Below are 25,272 nucleotides of genomic sequence, written 5' to 3' on the forward strand. Positions count from 1 at the left end.
AGAGCAATCGCGAGAAAGAGAACAAAAGCTTATGTGCACCATATAACTGATACACAAGGGGCAGTGAGCTCCGATGGTAACTCAATAGCAGAGAGCTTTAGGACCAATTACGAGTCCTTATATAATCTGCCTTCCCCTAGCCAGGCCGAACAGGCACCCCCAGCAGCTGAGGGTAATGAAGAAAACATCCGGACATATCTCGAAAACACTAAACTCCCAATTTTATCTAATCCAGACTCTGAGTCTTTGGACTCCCCGATCTCTAACGAGGAAGTTCATAAAGCCATAAAAGATCTACCGACGGGTAAATCCCCGGGGCCAGATGGCTACGGTCTTAAATACTATAAACTTTACGCAGACCTCCTGGTCCCGAAGCTAGCAAACATATTCAATGCCCTATCAGACTGCCCCACCCTACCGGACTCCATGCTCGAAGCACACATAGCTGTGATTCCCAAACCAGGCTGAGCGCCGAAACATGTAAGCCGTGGTGTCACGCTCACACACTGGTTTTTGCTTACTATCTTTGTATGCTGTTCACTGAGCCACTTCTGGCGTTTTAACTTTGCCAATAAAGATGGATTTTATTTGCATAAAGCTGGATCCTATCCTTCTTCTTTGAAAGCCTCAAGATAAGCCTGAGAGCTATAGACCGATCTTGCTGCTCAACGCAGACGTCAAAATACTGGCAAAGATCTTAGCAACTCGCCTAAACAGATTTTTGCCAGATCTCGTCTCTACTGACCAAGTGGGGTTTGTCCCCTTCCGTGAGGCAAGAGATAACACCCTCAAGGTATTGCAGTTGATAACCCATGCCCATGTGAACAATAGGCCACTGGTCCTGGTCACAACCGACGCTGAAAAGCGTTCGACCGGGTCAGCTGGCAGTTCATTCGGTTTACATTGCTAAAATTCGGGTTTGGACCCGGCTTCATTAACAAAGCTATGTCCTTATATTCAGCTCCAAACGCCAGAGTGAGAGTAAACGGTACACTCTCAAACACTTTTCAGATAAGAAATGGGACGAGGCAGGGGTGTCCTTTGTCCCCCCTCCTCTTTGCCCTTTCCATCGAAGTGCTGGCGAGTAGAATTAGGGTCAACCGGGAGGTGAGGGGTTTTGTTGTAGGAGAAACGGAACACAAATTATCAATGTATGCTGAAGACATACTTCTCACCCTTTCGGACTCCTTGGGATCATTAGAGGCTGCCTTGGAGGAGCTTAGGTCCCTCGGAGGGGTCTCGAACTTTCTCCTCAACCCATCTAAGTCAGAAATACTGAACATCACGGTCCCTTCGGACGGCTTTGCTAGCGCTAAATCAGGCTGCCCAATAAAGGTGGCTGATCATAAAATCACTTACTTGGGCATCACGATCACTCGGGACCTGGCTGAGATCATTGAGCTGAATTACAAAAAATATCAGTGATGAGGTCATAAAAGACCTCAGTAACTGGAAAAAGAAAACCATCTCGTGGCTTGGTCGCATCGGGGTGGTTAAAATGAATATACTCCCCAGAGTTCTGTATATAATGCAGACAGTCCCAGCCTTGGCAGCATCTGGTCATCTTAACTGTATCCAAACTGCTATGGAGTCGTACATATGGAATGGGATCAGGCCTAGAATCAAGCAGCGCACCATCTACCTTCCCAGGGAGAAGGGGGGATTGGGAGTACCGTTGCTGAGGGAGTATCAGAGATCCATCTTCCTTCAGCATATTGTTGAGTGGTGTAGAAACTCCCCAAACAAGAGATGGATCCAGGTAGACAATGAGATCCTTGGGAGGCGAAACACAGGATCACTGGCTTGGATCACAGAGGGGAAACGCCCCCCGGTGGTATCATCATACCCATTGGTGTCTGACACCTTTTAGGTCTGGGACAAAATCCTGGCTAAAGAACCCTCTGTTTCTTCCAGGACCTTGCCCAATATACCAGTTCATGACAACCCGGATCTAGGCATAGAAACTGAACCACTTGCCGGGGAGGCAGCTATGCTCTGGGTGAGACAGCAATCTCCAACATTTTGCATCAGGGGAAGTCACTTTCAGAACTCCTGGAGTGGGATGGAAACATGTTCGCATCATGGTACAGGTACGCGCAGATCAGGCATTATTATGCTATGCACAAAGAACGAACCGCCCTGAGCAGGCACAGGACACAGTTCAAGTCACTATGCATAATGCAGCAAACCCCAACCCACTTGATTTCATGTCTATACAGGATGCTCTTGATGAGGGGAGGATCAGAACTCCCGTCATACACTGCAGCATGGCAAACTGAGCTAAACATAGAAATATCACCCAAAGACTGGGACAAAATCTTTATGAAAAATAAGAGGGCCTCAGTCTCAGCACGGTTGCAGGAAATGCACTACAAGTTGCTGAGCCGGTGGTACCTTACCCCTTCGAGGCTTCATAGGATCTATCCTCAGGCGGGGAGGGAGTGCTGGAGGGGATGTGGAGGTGAAGGAACGATCCTCCACATATGGTGGGACTGCCCGCGTATAAAGCCATTCTTGGAGGGGGTGCTGGGAGCGATGAGTAATTGTCTTAAGACCATAATTCCCCCAAAACCAATATACTTGATTTCCCATGGTTTCCCCAAGATAATTGGAGAAGATAAATACCTTCTCTTCCTCCTGATGATAATCAGCGCCAAGGGGCTCATTCCGGCCCATTGGAAGAGTACACAGATTCCTAGCATGAGGGAATGGGAGGACAGAGTAGGGGACATGTTAAGACTGGAACGCTATCACTTTCTGAAAATTGACAAAATCGCAACACACGAAATGATGACTTTGACCTGGGAGGGTAGAGAATTCTAACCCATCTCCTATAGACCCTGTGGGTTTTGGAGGAGAGAACCCCCTGGTAAACATCCGGTGCCTTGAACGCCCCCTCCCCCTTCCCCCCCCCCACCCCAGCCCTCTCCTTCTCCCTTCCGCCCTCCCCCTTTCCCACTCCCCCCCCCTTTCCCCTTCTCCTTTTAATTAACTTTTTTTTTTTTTCCTTCTCTCCCTCCCTCTCTTTTCTCTCCTACATACACTCTTCTAAAACTACCTCCCTCCTAACCTTTTCCTTTCTATGATCATGTTCTTGCTCATACCAATGAGTGAACATCAGGTATCTTGAAATTTCCAGCAGTATGTACCAGAAATGCTGGAAACCTTAGTAGTGTATAAAGATCTGCCTGATGCATCTTTCAAAATGTTAATACTCTGTTTATCAGTTAATGTTTCTTAAGATAATATTATCTCACATAGCTATAACAAGCTCAATGGCCATGTTTATTGAGAAAGTTGTAATGGACAAGGTTGAGATCTTAATGCATATTGGACAACTTCTTCTTAATGACCTTAATATTATATAAATAATAGTAAACATATAAGAGGAACCTGTTACAGTACTATATATATATGTCAATGCCTATATGCCCGCTTATTATTTAATATGCTATGTATAACTCATCTTGTCTTCAATAAAGCTTGGTTTTACAAAATTAAAATTAAGAGTTTTTAACTCTATACCCAAAGAGCCAGATTATTCACACATTGCGTATTGTTAGAGTGAGGTTAGACTGAGTCAAATGGCAGGGAAATTTAAAGCTAGGGGTTATCCAACTGAATATGTAGATAAGTGTGAGGAAGAGGCTATATATAAATTTCACTCTACAAAATGAAAAACAGAGGAAAACAGACTTATATTTGCAACAGAATATAATAACCATAGTGATAAGATAACATCTGTTCTTAGAAAATATTGGTATTTACTTAGCAAGTCATATCCTAACATTGGTGAATTTCAGAAACCTCCAATTCGATCATATAAAAGAGTTAAGAACCTTAAAGATACACTAGTGAGAGCAGATGTGGATAGTAATAAAGTAAACAAGGTGATGTATTTAACTATTCCAAACAAAGGATCATATCCATGTCTAAACTGTGCCCAATGCAATTCTATGATTAAGGGTAGACACATTGCCCAGATTAATGACAACAAAAAAAGGGAAATTAATTGTTATTATACATGTGATACAGAGTATGTTGTTTATTTACTTAAATGCCTATGTGGGCATGGCTATGTAGGGGAGACTATACACCCCCTCAAGGACAGGATCAGTGCTGATAAATCAAGTATTAGAAATAAAGATATGACCCTTCCAGTTTCATCACACTTTACTACCACAGGGCATACAGTTAGTCAATTGCATTTCCAGATCATAGATCACATACCAAAGCTAAGGAGAGGTGGAGATAGAGAGCTTTTGTTAGAAAAGAGAGAAGTTTGGTACATTCAAACGTTAGGGCACTACATCCAGTAGGTTTAAATAAAGATTATGATTTACATTTATGTCTTTAAATATTCTTTCTCTATATTGTTATTTTTAATATTTTTCTATTATATAAAAAGATGTACGGCTAGATTACGAGTTTTTGTCGGTAATGGTGTATGGTGCTAACAAGCCTTTTTTTCTCACCGCTCACTTAAGACAATGCTGGTATTACGAGTTTTCTGCAAGCTGGCGTCAGCCTCAGAAAAGTGAGCGTTGTGCCAAATTTAGCTTCACATCTCACCTCAATACCAGCGTTGCTTAAGTCAGCGGTGAGCTGCCTGAAATGCTTGTGCACGATTTCCCCATAGGAAACAATGGGGCTGAGCTGGCTGAAAAAAAAACAGCGAAAAAAAAGCAGCGTTCAGCTCCTAACGCAGCCCCATTGTTTCCTATGGGGAAATAAAAGTTATGTCTACACCTAACACCCTAACATGAACCCCAAGTCTAAACACCCCTAATTTTACACGTATTAACCCCTAATCTGCTGCCCCCGACATCGCCGACACCTGCATTATATTATTAACCCCTAATCTGCCGCTCCGGACATCGCCGCAACCTACATTATACTTATGAACCCTTTATCTGCTGCTCCCAACATCGCCGACACCTACATTTTATTTATTAACCCCTAATCTGCCCCCCCCAACGTCGCCGCAACTATATTAAATTTATTAACCCCTAATCTGCCGCCGCCAACGTCGCCGCCACTATAATAAATTTATTAACCCCTAAACCTAAGTCTAACCCTAACCCTAACACCCCCCCTAACTTAAATATAATTTAAATACATCTAAATATATTTACTATAATTAACTAAATTATTCCTATTTAAAACAAAATACTTACCTGTAAAATAAACCCTAAGCTAGCTACAATATAACTAATAGTTACATTGTAGCCATTTTAGGATTTATTTTTCTTTTACAGGCAACTTTGTATTTATTTTAATTAGATACAATAGTTATTAAATAGTTATTAACTATTTAATAGCTACCTAGTTAAAATAAGTACAAATTTACCTGTAAAATAAATCCTAACCAAATTACAATTAAACCTAACGCTACACTATAATTAAATAAATTACATAAACTAACTACAATTAACTACAATTAAATTAAATAAACTAAAGTACAAAAAAAAACCCCACTAAATTACAGAAAATAAAAAAATAATTACAATTGTTTTAAGCTAATTACAGCTACTCTAATCCCCCTAATAAAATAAAAAAGCCCCCCAAAATAATAAAAAGCCCTAGTTTTACAGAGGGACCTCCAGAGGGGCAGAAGTCTTCATCCGATCCAGCCAGAAGAGGACATCCAGAATGGCAGAAGTCTTCATCCAGGCGGCATCTTCTATCTTCTTCCATCCGGATCGGAGCGGGTCCATCTTGAAAACATCCGACACGGAGCATCCTCTTCCATCCAACAGCGACTGAAGAATGAAGGTTCCTTTAAGTGACGTCATCCAAGATTGCATCCCTTCAATTCCGATTGGTTGATAGAATCCTATCAGCCAATCGGAATTAAGGTAGGAAAAATCCTATTGGCTGATGCAATCAGCCAATAGAATTGAAGTTCAATCCTATTGGCTGATCCAATTAGCCAATAGGATTGAGCTTGCATTCTATTGGCTGTTCCAATCAATCACTTAAAGGAACCTTCATTCTTCAGTCGCCGTCGGATGGAAGAGGATGCTCCGCGTAGGATGTCTTCAAGATAGACCTGCTCCGCTCCGGATGGAAGAAGATAGAAGATGCCGCCTGGATGAAGACTTCTGCCATTCTGGATGTCCTCTTCTGGCTGGATCGGATGAAGACTTCTGCCCCTCTGAAGGTCCACTTGTGCCCGGCTGGGTGAAGACGTCTCAAGGTAGGGTGATCTTCAAGGGGGTAGTGTTAGGTTTTATAAAGGGGGGATTGGGTGGGTTTTAGAGTAGGGTTGGGTGTGTGGGTGATGGGTTTTAATGTTGTGGGGGTATTGTATTTTTTTTTACAGGTAAAAGAGCTGATTACTTTGGGGCAATGCCCCACAAAAAGCCCTTTTAAGGGCTATTTGTAATTTAGTATAGGGTAGGGCTTTTTTTTATTTTGGGGGGCTTTTTTATTTTATTAGGGGGATTAGAGTAGGTGTAATTAGCTTAAAATTTTTTTAATTTTTTTTTCTGTAATTTAGTGGGGGGATTTAGTTTATTTAACTTAATTGTAGTTAATTTAGGTAGTTTATGTAATTAATTTCATTGTAGTGTTAAGTGTAATTGTAATTTAGGTTAGGATTTACTTTACAGGTAAATTTGTACTTATTTTAACTAGGTAGCTATTAAATAGTTAATGACTATTTAATAACTATTGTACCTAGTTAAAATAAATACAAACTTGCCTGTAAAATAAAAATAAACCCTAAGATAGCTACAATTTATTTTACAGATAAGTATTTAGTTTTAAATAGGAATAATTTAGTTAATTATAGTAAATTTATTTAGATTTATTTAAATTATATTTAAGTTAGGGGGGTGTTAGGGTTAGGGTTAGACTTAGGTTTAGGGGTTAATAAATTTAATATAGTAGCAGCGACATTGGGGGCGGTAGATTAGGGGTTAATAAATGTAGATAGGTGTCGGCGATGTTTGGGACGGCAGATTAGGGGTTAATAAAATGTAACTAGTGTTTGTGATGCGGGATTGCGGTGGTTTAGGCGTTAATATATTTATTGCAGTGGCGGCGATGTCCAGTCGGCAGATTAGGGGTTAAAATTTTTATTTAAGTGTTTCTGATGTGGGGGGGGTGGGGCTCGGTTTAGGGGTTAATAGGTAGTTTATGGGTGTTAGTGTACTTTTTAGCACTTTAGTTAAGAGTTTTATGTTACGGCGTTAACCCATAAAACTCTTAACTACTGACTTTTAAATGCGGTAAGAGTCTGGACAGGAGAGGCTGTACCGCTCACTTTTTCCTGCAATCGTAATACCGGCGTTAGGAAAATCTCATTAAAAAGATAGAATACGCAATTGACATAAGGGGATTTGCGGTATGCGAAAATCACGGAAAAAAAGTTAGCGGTACACCTGTACCTGCCAGACTCGTAATACCAGCAGGCGTTAAAAAGCAGCGTTGGGACCCCTCAACGCTGCTTTTTAAGGCTAACGCAAGACTCGTAATCTAGGCGGTAATTTCTTGCTTAATATAATGTATTATTGTTTTTAATATGGATTGTAATCTAATAGGTACATCAAAAGTCTGTAATTCATAATTATTTTTTTATGGCCACTAGTTGGCAGTATAATGTAACAAAGATGGCTTTTTTGCCAATAAAAAAGGTTAATTTACCTATCTACAGGTGCTATAAATAAGAGGATGTTACCTGTAGACCATAGCATGAGTACGGGCTATGTAGGTCCGGAACGTTGCTGTTTGTTGTCTTCCTTTTAACCTCAATAAAGGATCTACTTTGATGAAACAGTGCTGGGACTTCCATTTGATATATATATATATATATATATATATATATATATATAAACAATGTGATAGTTCACAAAAGGATATGTACCAAATGTCCCAAAGGTGGCAACTGCTGTTGATGTTTCCAGACAAAACCTCAGGGAAAAGAAAGAAAAAGCACATATAGTGAAGTCCTGCTGATAATTAATAGCTCATAGTTAAAGCACATACTCTAGAGATTCAAAATCAAACTCTAGATTTCCAGACACAGGAAGACTCCAAGTAAGAGACGAAAGCAAATATTGAAGTCCCAAATGGGTTCAAGCTCCGAATGGAAGGACTCAGAAATGGATAAAAAATGAAAATTTTATATAAAAACAAGTACACTAAGAGAGACTGTCCAAAGCAAACAACCAATGCAACCAAAGACCGTGTTTTCACAATATCTTATAAAAGCAGTTTTTCAGTTCAGTATGGCACAAGACTCCGCCTATTGTGTGACGTCACCACACTCCGACGTACGTTTCGCCAATCACAGCTTGGCTTTTTCGACTATCTCTGTATCCTTTGTTGAAGGAGCAGTAATGCACTACTGGGAGCTAGACATTGGGTAAGCCAATGACAAGAGGCATATATTTGCAGCCATCAATGATCAACTAGCTCCCACTAGTGGATTGCTCTCCTGTGCCTTCCTAGGTATGCTTTTCAACAAAGGATAACCACAGAACAAAGCAAATGAGATAATAGAAGTACATTGGAAAGTTGTTTATAAATGTAGGTTACATGTCCCTATAAATAATAATACTAATAGGAGAAGAAAGAAAACCTTTTGTTTTTTTCTTGATTTCAGAAAGAACATTGAGATATTAATTAAAAAAGCTTCTTCTGAACTTCAAAACTGCCCATGGATTCCCAACTCAAATAACCTTAAGGAGATAAGGTAAGGGATTAATATGGCTACATAGTTAATTTTAATATTCGTTTTTGTTATATTTTTAAATTATCTGCAACTCTATTTAAGATTTTTTTTTTTCTCTACTGCTTTTCCGTGTATTTTTATACTTTAAATGCAGTACAAATGATTTTCTGTTGAAACAGTTGTAGCTGTACTTTTTATCATTTTAAATGTCTCTGCAATAATTCCACCACATTGACATTTTTACAGCATTTTTTTACAGTACTATTAACCGAGGTCTAGTTTCTTTTGGTGGTGTAAATAGACGTGTATTTGGTAGTTTTGTTAAATGACAAATGCGTAAGAAGGCAGACGCTTGTGGTATTTGGCTCTTTTCTGAGCCGAATTTCTTCTTGTGAAAGTGCAACAAATTAAGATCTGGATTTGAGTGTGTTTGACTTTAACAAGAAGAAATCCGGATGCGAAAAGAGTAGAATGCTCATGTCTAGATCTAAATCAATTTCAATAATGCATTAGCATTTCAAACGGCTGTAGATAAAATAATACCACACAGCAGTTCAGAAAACTGTTGGATTTTTGTTGGGTTTCACCAAAGAATGGTTTAAAGGGAACAGAAAAACAATCATTTATGCAAAGTTTATATTAAGTGAAATAACAGGTTTTATCTTTTCTTATGCAGCCGTTAATGGTCAATGGCTACTCAACTTTACTGCTCACTCTCCTTTATGGCTGGTACTTCAAAATGTGAAACACATTTATAACATGTAAAACACCTATATATTAAATACAAATGATTAATTATGTCAATTCTATTGTTTTACATAAAATGATACCTATAAATATGAATATTTCATTTATTGAGTACTAGATTATGAGTGGAGAGCAAATTAACGTTCCTGCTTGAGTGTTAATTGCACTAGAATTAAGCTTTTTGCGCTCATCGGATTGCGCTCGTATTATGAATTGAAATTAAACTGTTTTCGCTCTCGTGCTAGCCCGACTCACGCAAAAAGCTGAAGTTAGAATATCACATGCGCATTTCCGTATTCCCCCATAGAAGTCAATGGAAAAAAAAAGTGGAAAGAAAAACTAATACCCTACTCTTGCGCAAATATGATTGAATATTCTCATTTGTGCTAACCCACCATGAAAATACTTCTTCTTCAAATAACAGAATATTTTCTATTTATTCATAAATACTTATTTCTACATATATCTGATGGTATTTTGGTAAAATATATATCTATACCTATACATACATATATATATATATATACAGTATATATATATATATATATATATATATATATATATATATATATATATATATATATATATAGACTAGTGTTAAAGCCTTTGTACATGGGCCAAAATGTTTAATAAAAGAAATATACCTATCCATATATCCCTATCCCTCTATTCATCTATCCCCCATTCTCTATTCCTCTGCCCCTATCCCTCTGTCCATATATCCCTGTCCCTATCCCTCTATCCCTATCCTTCTATCCCTTTTCCTCTGTCCCTATCCCTCTGCCCCTGTCCCTCTATTCCTATCCCTCTATCCCTGTCCCTATGCCTCTGTCTCTATCCCTCTTTCCCTATTCCTCTGTCCCTATCCTTCTATCCCTCTGTCCCTATCCCTCTATCCCTGTCCCTATCCCTTTATCCCTATCCCTCTATCCCTGTCCCTATGTCCCTATCCCTCTCTCCCTATCCCTCTGTCCCTGACCCTCTCTCCCTATCCCTCTATACCTGTCCTTCTGTCCCTATCCCTCTGTCCCTGTCCCTATCCCTCTATCCCTGTCCCTATCCCTCTATCCCTGTCCCTATGTCCCTATCCCTCTCTCCCTATCCCTCTGTCCCTGACCCTCTCTCCCTATCCCTCTATACCTGTCCTTCTCTCCCTATCCCTCTGTCCCTGACCCTCTCTCCCTATCCCTCTATACCTGTCCTTCTGTCCCTATCCCTCTGTCCTTGTCCCTATCCCTATGTCCTTATCCCATCCCTATCCCTCTGGCCCTATTCCTCTATCCCTGTCCCTATCCCTCTATCCCTGTCCCTATCCCTCTGTCCCTATCCCTCTGTCCCTGTCCTTATGTCCCTATCCCTCTCTCCCTATCCCTCTGTCCCTGACCCTCTCTCCCTATCCCTCTATACATGTCCCTCTGTCCCTATCCCTCTGTCCCTGTCCCTATCCCTATGCCCTTATCCCATCCCTATCCCTCTGGCCCTATCCCTCTATCCCTGTGCCTATCCCTCTATCCCTGTCCCTATCCCTCTGCCCCTGTCCCTATGTCCCTATCCCTCTCTCCCTATCCCTCTATACCTGTCCCTCTGTCCCTATCCCTCTGTCCCTGTCCCTATCCCTATGTCCTTATCCCATCCCTATCCCTCTGGCCCCATTCCTCTGTCCCTTTATCCCTATTCCTCTGTCCTTCTCCCTCTGTACCTTACTCTATCCCTCTGTCCCTATCCCTCTGTCCCTGTCCCAATCCTTTTGTCCATGTCCCTCTGTCCCTATTCCTCTGTCCCTAACCCTATCCCTATATCCCTGTCCCTATCCCTCTATCCCTATCTCTATCCCTCTGTCCCTATCCCTCTGTCCCTATCTCTCTGTCCCTGTTCCTATCCCTCTTTCCCTGACCCTCTGTCCCCATACCTCTGTCTCTGTCCCTATCCCTCTGTCTCTGTCCCTAACCCTCTGTCCCTATCCCTCTATCCCTATCCATATCCCTCTGTCCCTATCCTTCTGTCCCTGATTCCGCCCTCAAACAGCTCTCTAACCCTCACCCTCTAACTATTGCCACCATCTTGGGTACTTAGTGTAGCTGCCCCATCCCTCCCTGTTCCTTTAATTTCTGGAGTGTAGGACCCGCCCAATCCCTCCCCTTCCCTCCCCCCTCTGTTGCTGAGCCACCCACCCACCTCCCGCCCAACACAAGATAGTTACAGAAGGAGACACACATATTTAGGGCCAGATTACAGGTGGTGCAATCGGGTTTTCGTATTTGTTTGCACGCAAGTTAACGCTCGTTCAGTCAGTGCCAGTGTCACAAAACACATCAAAAATACATTTAAAAGTATGGTTACACTCATAATAACACCATCTAATAAAAAATAATTTAAAAAAATTATTGCACAAAAAATTTCTAAGGGATCAAAGATATAAGGTCTCAGGCAAAAAAGTAGACAAAGGACTATAATGCTAGATAAATACATATGCATCTCTAAATATGTATGTATATATATATATATATATATATATATATATATATATATATGTGTGTGTGTGTGTGTGCGTGTACAGATATTTTTTATGTATTTATATGTGTATATATGTATGTATTTACAAACATATAAAGATATAAATACATATATATACGTAACATAAATAGACATTTATAAGTGTATTGGAGCCCTTTGTGGTTAAGTAGATGAAAACACGAAAAATAATATTTATGCAATATTCATATTTAATAAAGGTTTTAACTATGTATTTACTGTAAATATTTCACATTCCAATGTTCCATACATAGCAGAATATGTTCTAAGTATTCCTCTCTCTCTCTCTCTCTCTCTCTCTCTCTCTCTCGCTCTCTCTCTCTCTCTCTCTCTCTCTCTCTCTCTCTCTCTCTCTCTCTATATATATATATATATATATATATATATATATATATATACCTATATATAATTATGTATATATATATATATATATATACAGTATATATCGGTATAAATATATATGTTACCAAAATACCATCAGATATCAGACTGTGGCCTCTATTTATCAAGCAAATTCCGCAGCGTATTTGTGGCGAGCCTGATTCGCCGTAGTTATCAAACCCTACAGACCGGCAAAAGTAGAATATAGTGACGTAACATACGACTCAGTCCGACACAGATCGATGGTTACGTCACTACAGATGTTCCGAACGCAAGTTCGGCACAATCTGACTACTTTTGGTAGTTATCAAATACCTACCAGGTACTCTTGGCACTATTCCGGCCCAGCGTACCTGGTTTTCAATCCGCCGCCCTGGAGGCGGCGGATGCCATAGGAATCAATGGGAGTCTGACAGCAGCGAAAGCTCATGTTCGCTGCTGCCCGATATCCCATTGATTCCTATGGGAATGTCTACACCTAACACCCTAACATGTACCCCGAGTCTAAACACCCCTAATCTGCCCCCCCTACACCACCGCCACCTACATTATACTTATTAACCCCTAAACCAACGCTCCCGGACCCTGCCGCAATTCTAATAAATGTATTAACCCCTAAACCGCCACTCCCAGACCCCGCCGCAACTCTAATAAATGTATTAACCCCTAAACCGCCGCTCCCGGACCCCACCGCAACTCTAATAAATGTATTAACCCCTAAACCGCTACTCCCGGACCCCGCCGCAACTCTAATAAATGTATTAACCCCTAAACCGCCTCTCATGGAGCCCACCGCCACCTACATTATACCTATTAACCCCTAATCTGCTGCCCCTACACCGCCGCCACTATAATAAACATATTAACCCCTAAATCTAAGTCTAACCCTAACACCCCCTAAATTAAATATAATTTTAATAAATCTAAATAAAAATTACTATAATTAACTAAATTATTCCTACTTGAAACTAAATACTTACCTATAAAATAAACCCTAAGCTAGCTACAATATAACTAATAGTTACATTGTAGCTAGTTTAGGGTTTATTTTTATTTTACAGGCAACTTTGTATTTATTTTAACTAGTCACAATAGTTATAAAATAGTTATTAACTATTTAATAACTACCTAGCTAAAATAAACACAAATTTACCTGTAAAATAAATCCTAACCTAAGTTACAATTACACCTAACACTACACTATAATTAAATTAATTAAATAAATTAACTACAATGAAATACAATTAATTAAAATTAAATAAAATTAACTAAAGTACAAAAAAAAACTAAATTACAGAAAATAATAAAATAATTACAATTTTCTTAAACTAATTACACCTAATCTAATCCCCCTAATAAAATAAAAAAGCCCCCCAAAATAATAAAAATCCCTACCCTATACTCAATTACAAATAGCCCTTAAAAGGGCTTTTTGTGGGGCATTGCCCCAAAGTAATCAGCTCTATGACCTGTTTAAAAAATAACAATTCCCCCCCCCAAAAAAATTACAACCCACCACCCACACACCCAACCCTATTCTAAAACCCACCCAATACCCCCTTAATAAAACCTAACACTACCCCCTTGATGATCACCCTACCTTGAGAAGTCTTCACCCAATCGGGCCTAAGTCCTCAACGAAGCCGGGTGAAGTCTTCATCCAACCGGGCAGAAGAGGTCCTCCAGACGGGCAGAAGTCTTCATCAAGGCGGCATCTTCTATTTTCATCCATCCGACGAGGAGCAGCTCCATCTTGAAGACATCCGACGCGGAGCATCCATCCAGACCGATGACTACCCGACAAATGAATATTCCTTTAAATGACGTCATCCAAGATGGCGTCCATTGAATTCCGATTGGCTGATAGAATTCTATCAGCCAATCAGAATTAAAATAGGAAAAATCCTATTGGCTGCTCATCGCACCGTACTTGGTGTGCAGCTTTTTGACAGCTTTCTTGAAAATTTTGGCAACCGTATTCAGGTCCGCGGCAGCGATGTTAGGCGATCTTAGGCGAGCGTATTGGTGCCGTTGAATGCAAGAAAGTCGACGGCTTGATAACTAGAGGCCTGTATATGTAGAAATATGTATTTATGAATAAATAGAACATATTCTTCTATGTGAAGAACATTGGAATGTGAAATATTCATATTTTCATGTCGGGTTAGCGATAACTTTTTACTTTCAACTCATAATATTAGCGCAACAGGGTGCGCACAAAAAGTTTACTTCTAGCGCTTTTAGCACTCTAGGGAAAGCGCTTAATAGTGCTCCACTCGTAATCTGGCCCTTAGACATGTGTATGTGTGTATCTCTATGTATCTCTATGTTAAAGCCCATTTGTTTTTAGACCTCATATATTTAAACCCTTATAACTTTTTAATGCAATTTTTTTTAAATCATTTTTATCAGACAGTGTTACTATGATTTGACTGTACTGTTAAATGTATTTTTGATGGTTTTTGTGCAGCTTTTTTCCTCGTGTAACAGTTAACCAGAGCTCTGAAGTCGTGCTAACCAGACGCACGTAAAATTTTATTGCGCTCAAGCAAACAAATTTACTTTTGATACACATGCTACTTCTGCCGCGAGAAAACCCATTATCACTCACGTGCAACAGCTAGCGATCCACTTGTAATCTAGCTCTAAAGCAACTATGTCAAATACCATAATAAAGGTAACAGAGTTATGTGTAAATAATTTAATACACTCCAGCAAGTAAAATGGTTAAATTAAACAAATTAAAGAGAAGAAAATGTTACAGTACACCGTCCCTTTAAAGGGACAGTCAACTCAAAAAATGTTATTGTTTTAAAAGATAGATAATCCCTTTATTACCCATTCCACAGTTTTGCACAGAAAACATGGTTATATTAATAAACGTTTTACCTCTGTGATTACCTTGTTTCTAAGCATCTTCTGATGGCCCCCTGATCACATGACTTTATCTATTGACTTGCAATTAAGCAAATTAGTAGAATCCACGGGTGTCAGCACAATGCTATCTATATGGCTCACATGAACTAGCTTCCCCTGTTGTGAAAAGCAAATATAAAGGAAGGTGATCATGGGGCTGTCTTTAGGGACTCACTTGTAGGATCACTTGTATTACAAGTTAAAAGTAAATGCTAAAGCTTGAGCGCAATCGCAGTTTACACTAGAATGATTACCACGACCCCAGAGTTCTGGTTAACTGTTACATGAGATGAAAAAGTGTCAGAAAATTCATAAAAAATACATTGAAAAGTACAGTTATACTCATAATAACAATATCTGATTAAAATTGTTTAAAAAAAATATTGCACGAAAAAGTTATAAGGGCTCAAAGATATGAGGCCTGCAAAGGGCTTTAACATAGAGATACATATATAAAGACATGTCAAAGTATGTACTGTATATGTATGTGTATATATATATATATATTTATATGTGTGTACATATGTATTTATGTATTTATATGTGTTTATATGTATTTAAAGATATATATACAGTATATATATATATATATATATATATATATATATATATATATATATATACATAAAAACACATTAATACATTTGTATACATATATATATATATATGTGTGTGTGTGTGCATTGGAGCCTTTTGCAGTCAAGTAGATAAAAACGTGTTGCATATTTATGCAAACTTGATCTTTAATAAAGTGTTATTCTGTGCATTTGCTGTAAATATTTCACATTCCAATGTTCTGCACATGCATAGCAGAATATGTTCTATGTATTTTTAATTAGATATTCCTGTATATATCTGTATATATTTATACCTATATATACTCATCCTATATTTATACCTATATATATATATACACCATACACCCGTGCCGCAAACCGGAAATCCCATGACAACAGAACCACTTAGAACCGCTCCACTGCGCAGGACCGGCCGTTACCATGGTAACCAGAAGCAGCATGTCTGGAATAAAATAGTGACAGATCGTACATGCATTTAATAATCTCACATTAGACATAAGTTAATAATTTCCTATTGCTACTATAAGCTTCATCTATATAGGCCAACACTAAGTCTTAACAAAACATACTGAATACAAACTGTATATATATAAACATTCTACGGATACATATCGTTACAGATAAGGCTGTCTGCATCAGTAAATTTAAGTTTAAAGCAGCCAAAATTATACACTAGTGTGCATGGTGGAAGAACTATGGGTAAATATAGCTAAAGGAGATTATATGGCAACTATCTGATGCATTTATAAATCTCTACCTGGCGAATGAGTACAAGGACAGAGGATTCATTAAGTTACATACTAGTCTAGACTGGCTAGGCTTGCCCTCATAACTAGATAACAGTAGTAGGTAACTCATAGGAAACAGTGCCAATCCAGGTGGGTATTCAACCCCCTGGGCACCAAAGTGTTAAAAGGGTTAAATTATTTTAAATTCGAAAAATGTTTCTACCTGCAGTTGATGGGAACGGCAATGGGGGTCTAATGTGGCCCCATAATACGCCAACTTGTATATGGCGGAGTTTAAAGAAGGTGGAACTACTCTTTTTCAACATCATCATATAAAATACTTTAAGAGATATATTGATGATTTGTTCCTCCTGTGGGGGGGAACTGAAGAAAAACTTCAGAATTGGTTTGAAGCATTAAATATGATGATCCCTTCATTACAATTCAAAATGACCCATAATAACATTTCGGTGGATTTTTTGGATTTGAAAATCTATGTCAAAGAGGGCAGACTACAGACTACCCTCTTTAGAAAAGAGACTGACAGAAACTCTCTATTGAATGCCACCAGTTGCCATCCTCCATCTTTAAAAAATGCGTTACCAATATCGCAATTTAAAAGGGTGGTACGAAACAACAGTGAAAGCACTTAAGCATTACTTCAACTGTCGCAGATGAAGGACAGATTTCTTGAACGAGGGTATAAGGAGAAACATATTACAAAACATTTCAATACCTTCAAAGGGATGGATCAAGATTTGGCTTTGACTTCAACTAAACAGCAGACCATCGATGAAAGAATGATGCTTACCATGACCTATACTATGGATAAAAGAGCTTTGCCTTAGATAGTAAAACATGAATGGCATATCATACAGTCAGATGAGAACCTGCCTTTCGGGAAGATGCAACCTCCAAAAATTGGCTTCCGGAGGGCTAGATCGATTAGGGACATGCTGGTTAAGGTTGACCCAGTACAGAGCTATAAGACTACCATTTGGCTCCAACAAGTGAAACCTGGTTGCTATAAGTGTGCGGGTTGTACTACCTGAAGTGGTCTCCACAATACCAAATTTTTCACCAATCCTTCTACTGATCCGACATAGAGTAACCTGCATAACAACACATATTGTGTATTTGCTTCATTGTCCGTGTGGGTTATTCTATGTCGGGAAAACAATTGGCGACCTCCGTACTCGCATGGTCAACCTTCGCACCTCAATAGTATGGCCATAAAAAATGGTACGTCGGAACAACCTGTTGCCCGACATTTTGTGCTGCTTGGCCATGCAGTCTCAGATTTGAGTTATGTGATCATTGATCACATCCCCCCTCTTGTAAGAGGGGGTGATAGACGGAAGTTACTGTTGCAGCACGAGTCTAGGTGGATTTTCAACCTGGGAACTTTGGTGCCCAGGGGGTTGAATACCCACCTGGATTGGCAATGTTTCCTATGAGTTACCTACTACTGTTATCTAGTTATGAGGGCAAGCCTAGCGAGTCTAGACTAGTATGTGATTTAATTAATCCTCTGTCCTTGTACTCAGTCGCCAGGTAGAGATTTATAAATGCCTCAGATTGTTGCCATATAAACTCCTTTAGCTATATTTACCCATAGTTCTTCCACCATGCACACTAGTAATTTTGGCTGCTTTAAACTTAAATTTACTGATGCAGACAGCCTTATCTGTAACGATATGTATCCGTAGAATGTTTATATATATACAGTTTGTATTCAGTATGTTTTGTTAAGACTTAGTGTTGGCCTGTATAGATGAAGCTTATGGTAGTAATAGGGAATTATTAGCTTATGTCTAATGTGAGATTATTAAATGCATGTACGATCATTCACTATTTTATTCCAGACACGCTGCTTCTGGTTACCATGGTAACGGCCGGTCCTGCGCAGTGGAGCGGTTCTGACATCATGGGATTTTCGGTTTGCGGCACAGGTGTACGTGTTGGGGTATAAAGCACAGGTATGTTTTGATGTATGTTGTACAGTCTGAGGACGGGGCTAAGTATTATAATACACGGTGAGTGCTTACTATTGATTTTGACTGTGATACTATTTATTGCACCCTGGGCAGTTGTTATTAGTAAAGTGAGTGCGGAGCCCTACGTTGGATTTATATATATATACACAGTATATATATATATATATATATATATATATATATATATATATATATATATATACAGTATATATATATATATATATATATATATATGTGTGTGTGTGTGTGTGTATTTTTGAAAAAAATTGAACATATGCTATGTGAAGAACATTGGAATGTGAAATATTCATATTTTCATGTGAGGTTAGCACACTTGAGAAAATGCGATCGGGTTTGCACGTTTTTTTTTCCACCATTGACTTCTATTGAGCTAATGCTCATTTAACTTTACTGTTGGCAATATTTATTTCTATGAAAACTAATAGCAAATTGCAAAATTTGCCTCTTGTTCCTATGTATGAATCATCTTAACACTGGTAAATGAAGATAATTTATTAATTCTTGTGCCAATTTGTTATCATTACAGATCAGAACTTTACAATTGTTGTAACGCCAGAAGTGATTTGCTGTTAACCCAGAACAACACCCATCTTGGTTATAGCTTAAGTTTTGAGACTGAGGCAAAAAGAACAATTCAAATTAATAAAAAAATCCATGAAATGCTACCCAAAGTATGTTATAAAATATATTTCTCTCAGTATGTTATAAATGGCATGTAGCGTTGCCAGCTGTGCTCTATAAAAATACCGGATGACCTACAGGGTACGGGTGGAAGGTGGAATCACACAATGTCCCCCCTAAATCTCAAACTTGCCCCCCCCCCTGATCCCACCATGTATATTTTTCAGAACTGAACAGTTATTTTATCCCCTTGGTTGCCAGTACCACACCTACGCAGAATTGATTGGACCCCCTTGCACACAAGCGCACACAGCAATGATTTAACACCTCTATTGCTGCCTGTAACACCGAAAATACTGGTAATACATAGAGGCAGCCCTTTATACTTGGCTTTTGTAAAGAGAAATATATCAGCGATTAACCCTCATTTACTGACTAATATAATTGTCCCCTATCTCCAAAAAGGGGACATATAAGAACAAAAATACATACTCAGAAGGATATTATAGGCACAAAAAATGCAGGAGTCGTTACTTATAGAAAACTAATATTAAAAAGTATTAAAATAAAAATCTATTAATAGAAATATTTTGGTTTCAGGACAGCGCTTATATTAAATCAAATTGAAAAATAGGTGGCTAAAATATATACAGAAGAAATTTACAAGTTTATTAATATTAATAGATTTTTATTTGAATACTTTTTAATATTAGTTTTCTATAAGTAACCACTCCTTTATACTTGGCTGACATTTAAGTATTTTTGTATATATTTTACTGGACAGACTGCTAAAATACTGGACTGTCCAGTTAAATACTGGACACCTGGCAACCCTATTGACATGTGGGGGCATATTTATCAAGCTCCATATTGATAAATACAGAAGTTTTGAAGTATTGTTAAAAACAGAAGTTATGAAGCAGCGGTCTAAAGACCGCTGCTCCATAACCTGTCTGCCCGCTCTGAGGCAGCGGACTGAAATCAACCCGATTGGGTTGATTGACCCCCCTGCTAGCGGCCGATTGGCGGCAAATCTGCAGGGGGCGGTATTACACCAGCAGTTCACCAGAACTGCTGGTGCAATGATAAATGCCGAGAGCGTATGCTGTCGGCATTTATCGATGTGCAGCGGAACATATCCGCTCGCACATTAATAAATAGGCCCCGTAGTCTAATTAAAAACCTTAGCAATTTTGCTTTATTTTTGCAGGTATCACCATTTTCAAAAAAGCTCTATAGGCAGTGTGCTGTGGTTGGAAATGGGGGCAATTTACTGAACAGTTGCTGTGGCTCGGAAATTGACAAGGCAGATTATGTTTTTAGGTAAAAAAAAAAAAAGTATTTTTTACATTAATCTGCTTTTTTTTTGTAGTTTTCCAAATGTTAGAATACAATGAAGTGAAATTGGTTAACAAGAAATACAAATACAAAACTTGAGTGTAATCGAGTAATGAAGCATTATATTTACCAATCAGGAACATACATGAAAAAATAAGTGGACTAGATTCTAAGTAGGCACGAGAATGAGAAAGAAAACAGTCTTCCAATAAGAAAAAAAAAAGCTTTCTCTCTCTCCTACATATGGACAGTTTACAATTGTTGCGCTATTTATTACTTTCACTCATGCGCAAACATCACTAGCAGTAAACTTTTAATGCACGTGTGTTTGAGCACCTATTACAAGTTGAAAGTAAACTTTTTGCGCACGAGCGAAACCAGATACGTGCTAATTTCAGAACTTCGGATATCACGACCACTAATGCAGTCACCCCATATAGTCTTCAATGCAGCGTGTTACTAAAAAAATCTAACACTTATCACTTGCGCACTAACCCAACACCGTGTATGTTGTGCTTGGTGGACATTTTATTTGACACTTAGGGGCCGATTTATCAAAGCATCAATCTCTGTACATTCGCTGGTGTCAATATGCTCGCCAGACATCGCTGCTGCGAATCTACATACGACACCCTTATTTATTAAAAACGCTGTCAAAAACATGCGCGCCAAGTACAAAGCGATGACCATCGGACTGTTGATAAATAAGAGTCATCAATGTCATGGATATTCTGTTTTTTCCAACTTTATTTATACCATTTCATTACTGTCCATGAACAAGCACATTTCTCTAAACCTAATCTTTTATTTTTCATCTGTTAATGTCCAAGAAATAGCTAGATTTATACCCGAACAAACAATAATATCTCATAGATAGCTATTTTATATTTATTTGTTATAAAAAAATTGATATATAATATTTTCACATAAATTAATGTATATTTGTATTTCTAGAAATCATGAAATGCCTAGCTCATGTTTTTATTTTTTTTTTAAATGATTATTAATGCTAGAATGTGTACATATATCTTTGCACATACTTGTATGTGTGTATATATATATATATATATATATATATATATATAGTGATGTCGAGAACCTAAAATTTTCGGTTCGCGAACGGCGGACTCGAACTTCCGGTATTGTTCGCGAACCCGCCATTGAATTCAATAGGCAGGCGAACTTTAAAACCTACAAGGACTCTTTCTGGCCACAATAGTGATGGAAAAGTTGTTTCAAGGGTACTAACACCTGGACTGTCGCATGCTGGAGGGGGATCCCTGGCAAAACTCCCATGGAAAATTACATAGTTTATGCAGAGTTTGCTTTTAAGCCATAATGGGCCTAAATCAACTAACATTCCCAAAGTGGCTGTCTCAAAACATCCCGGACAGAAGATAGATTGATAGATAGGATAGATAGATATACATAGATTGATAGTTAGATAGAATCGATAGAAGAGAAATAGATACATTTGTTAGATATATAATTACCCTAATAAAGTCTAATAATTAAACATGCGTTCTTGGACCCAACTAGCTTGTGTTAATTAGTACTTTTCTTAGCACTTTAATCCCTGTCCCCCCCCCCTATCGGGGGTGTTCTATATGGCCTGCCTGATTACCCTGAAAAAATATAATAATAAGACATGCAGTCTGGTACCTATTTTAACTAGGTTGTGTTTTAAGTACTACCATTCTTAGCACTTTAATCTCTGTAACTCCCCCTATTTGGTGAGGTCTATACGGCCTGGATGATTACCCATACAAAATATAATAATAAGACATCTGCTCTTGGTCTGCGACCCATGGTAACTATGTTGTGTTAATTAGTAATGTCCTTTGCATTTTAATAGCTGTTACTCATACTCACCCTATCGGTGGAGGTCTATATGGCCTGCATGATTACCCTTACAAAATATAATAACCAAACATATGCTCTGGGACCTATGGTAAGTAGGTTGTGTTAAGTAGTACTGTTCTTTGCAGTTTAATACCTGTTACAACACCAAATGGTGGCAGGTCTATCTGGCCTTCATGATTAGCTGCACCCAAACCCAAAAAAAAGCCGAGTGGTCTTAGACTAACACCGATGGCTAACTCGGTTGTTTCAATTAGTACTATTCTTAGCACTTTCATCCCTGTTACGGGTGGTCTACATGGCCATCATGATTAGCCGAACAAAATACTACAATCCAACCTTTGCTCAGTCTTCATAGGCCCTTCATTGGCTGTATTTTGATAGTATAGTTCTTATTATTTTTATAGCTGATACAACACCGAATGGTGGCAGCTCTATATGGCCTGCAAGATTAGCTGCACCCAATACAAAAATAAATCCAAGCGGTCTTGGATTAACACCCATGGCTAACTCTGTTGTTTCAAGTAGTACTATTCTTAGCACTTTCATCTCATCATCCCTGTTACTTCCAGGACTCTCGGTGGTGGTCTACATGGCCATCATGATTAGCCTAACCAAATACTACAATCCAACCTTGGCTCAGTCTTCCTAAGGCCCTTCATTGGCTGTATTTTGGTAGTACTTTTCTTATTAGTTTAATAGCTGATACGACACCGAATGGTGGCAGCTCTATATGGCCTGCATGAATAGCCGCACCCAAAGCCAAAAAAAAGCCAAGCGGTTTTGCACTAACACCCATGGCTAACTCTGTTGTTTCAAGTTCTACTATTCTTAGCTTTTTCATCTCATCCCTGTTACTTTCAGGACTCTCAGTGGTGGTGGTCTACATGGCCATCATGATTACCCTCACCAAAAATATAACAACAATACGTGCGTGCAGGGAACCATGGTAAGGTTACTTCCTTTCGCAAAATCGAGTATAACAGTTGCAGGCAGAGGTTCTGACCCTGCATTATGGCTGCACCTCTCCCTAAAAGAGGCATGTGTTACAGAGTCTGTGGGCATGTATGCAAAGAGCTGGCCTGCCTAAAAAGAGGAGCAAGGCTGTACAGGTTGTTCTCCTTCAGCCGTTTTATACTCTGTCCCATGGCCACGACCCTCAACAACCACAACAGAATGAAACACCACATATGCCATCCTTTTGAACAACAGAGTACAGGTATGGCATTGATTTTAGTTACACGGCGATATTTATTATGAACTGTGAAATTGAAAACGAAAACATGATTGGACACCAAGTACAGTACAGGTCGTTCTCCTTCGGCCTTTTTAGAATAGTGTTCCGGACCCCCAACAAAAACAACAGCAGGAAAGAGGACATATGGCATCCTTTTGAACAATAGATGACAGGTAAGGCATAGATTTTACAAAGCCATAGATAATTTTTTTGCAACTGTGAAATAAAAAAAAACATTGATTGAACACCCAGAACACTTCTTTATCCTTAGGCCTTTTTATAAGAGGCTCCCGGAGCCTCAACTGAAACAACAGCATGAAAGAGGACATATGGCATCCTTGTGAACAATTGATAACAGTTAAGGCATTTATTTTATAATCCCAGAGATCATTTATATGACCCGGGAAATAGAAAAAAAACATTGATTAGACACCCAGTACACTTATTTATCCTCAGGCCTTTTTAATAAGAGGGTCCCGGAGCCTCAACCGAAACAACAGCATGAAAGAAGACATATGTCATCCTTTTGAATAATAGATTACAGGAAAGGCATTGATTTTAGAATCCCAGAGATCATTTATATGACCAGGGAAATAGAAAAAAACATTGATTAGACACTCAGTACACTTATTTTTCCTCAGGCCTTTTTAATAAGAGGGTCCCGGAGCCTCAACCGAAACAACAGCATGAAAGAGGAGATATGTCATCCTTTTGAATAATAGATTACAGGAAAGGCATTGATTTTAGAAACCCACAGATCTTTATTTGCAACCGGGAAATAGAAAAAAACATTGATTAGACACCCAGTACACTTATTTTTCCTCAGGCCTTTTTAATAAGAGGGTCCCGGAGCCTCAACCGAAACAACAGCATGAAAGAGGACATATGTCATCCTGATTAAGATCAACAATCAAATATTTTTTAATTTTAATTAGTAACTATGCTGTGACAACAATTAGGATTGGTGTAAATAGTTGGCAAGACAGCCTGGCACAAAAGGTTGGCAGGCAGGAGGTAAATGCAATTCAAGGACACTAGGAGACTGAATACTGACAGTCAAAACAGTGATGATTGACAATTTTTGCAATACTGTTAAAAGAAATAGGATTGCTGGCAATAATTGGCTAGGTGGGCCTGGCACACAGCAGGCTGCAAGGCAGGAGGAAAGTGCAATTCACTGGCACCAGCAAACTGAGGATTCGCCACAAATATTACCCAAAATTTTAATTTTTAATTACTAAGAATACTGTGACAACAAATATGATTGGTGTAAATATTTTTCAAGTAGGCCTGGCACACAGGCTTGGAAGGCAGGAGAAAAGTGCAATTCTAGGGCAATTCTAGGGCACGAGCAAACTGAGGATTAAGATCAACAATCAAGAATTTTTGTAAGAGTCATCAATGTCATGGATATTCTGTTTTTTCCAACTTTATTTATACCATTTCATTACTGTCCATGAACAAGCACATTTCTCTAAACCTAATCTTTTATTTTTCATCTGTTAATGTCCAAGAAATAGCTAGATTTATACCCGAACAAACAATAATATCTCATAGATAGCTATTTTATATTTATTTGTTATAAAAAAATTGATATATAATATTTTCACATAAATTAATGTATATTTGTATTTCT

General features: G+C 38.6%; 1 protein-coding gene across 1 annotated transcript in view; it reads left to right on the forward strand.

Moving 5' to 3' along the window:
- LOC128664753 (alpha-2,8-sialyltransferase 8F-like) overlaps positions 1-25,272 on the forward strand; it is a 146,062-nt gene that overhangs the window by 81,963 nt on the left and 38,827 nt on the right. Inside the window, exons 3-5 of the mRNA XM_053719559.1 lie at positions 8,612-8,701; positions 19,107-19,251; positions 20,412-20,524. Coding sequence (XP_053575534.1) covers positions 8,612-8,701; positions 19,107-19,251; positions 20,412-20,524 — 348 coding nt within the window. The remainder of the gene's footprint in view (positions 1-8,611; positions 8,702-19,106; positions 19,252-20,411; positions 20,525-25,272) is intronic.

The sequence above is a fragment of the Bombina bombina genome, chromosome 6, assembly GCF_027579735.1.
Source record: "Bombina bombina isolate aBomBom1 chromosome 6, aBomBom1.pri, whole genome shotgun sequence".
NCBI classification, from domain to species: domain Eukaryota; kingdom Metazoa; phylum Chordata; class Amphibia; order Anura; family Bombinatoridae; genus Bombina; species Bombina bombina.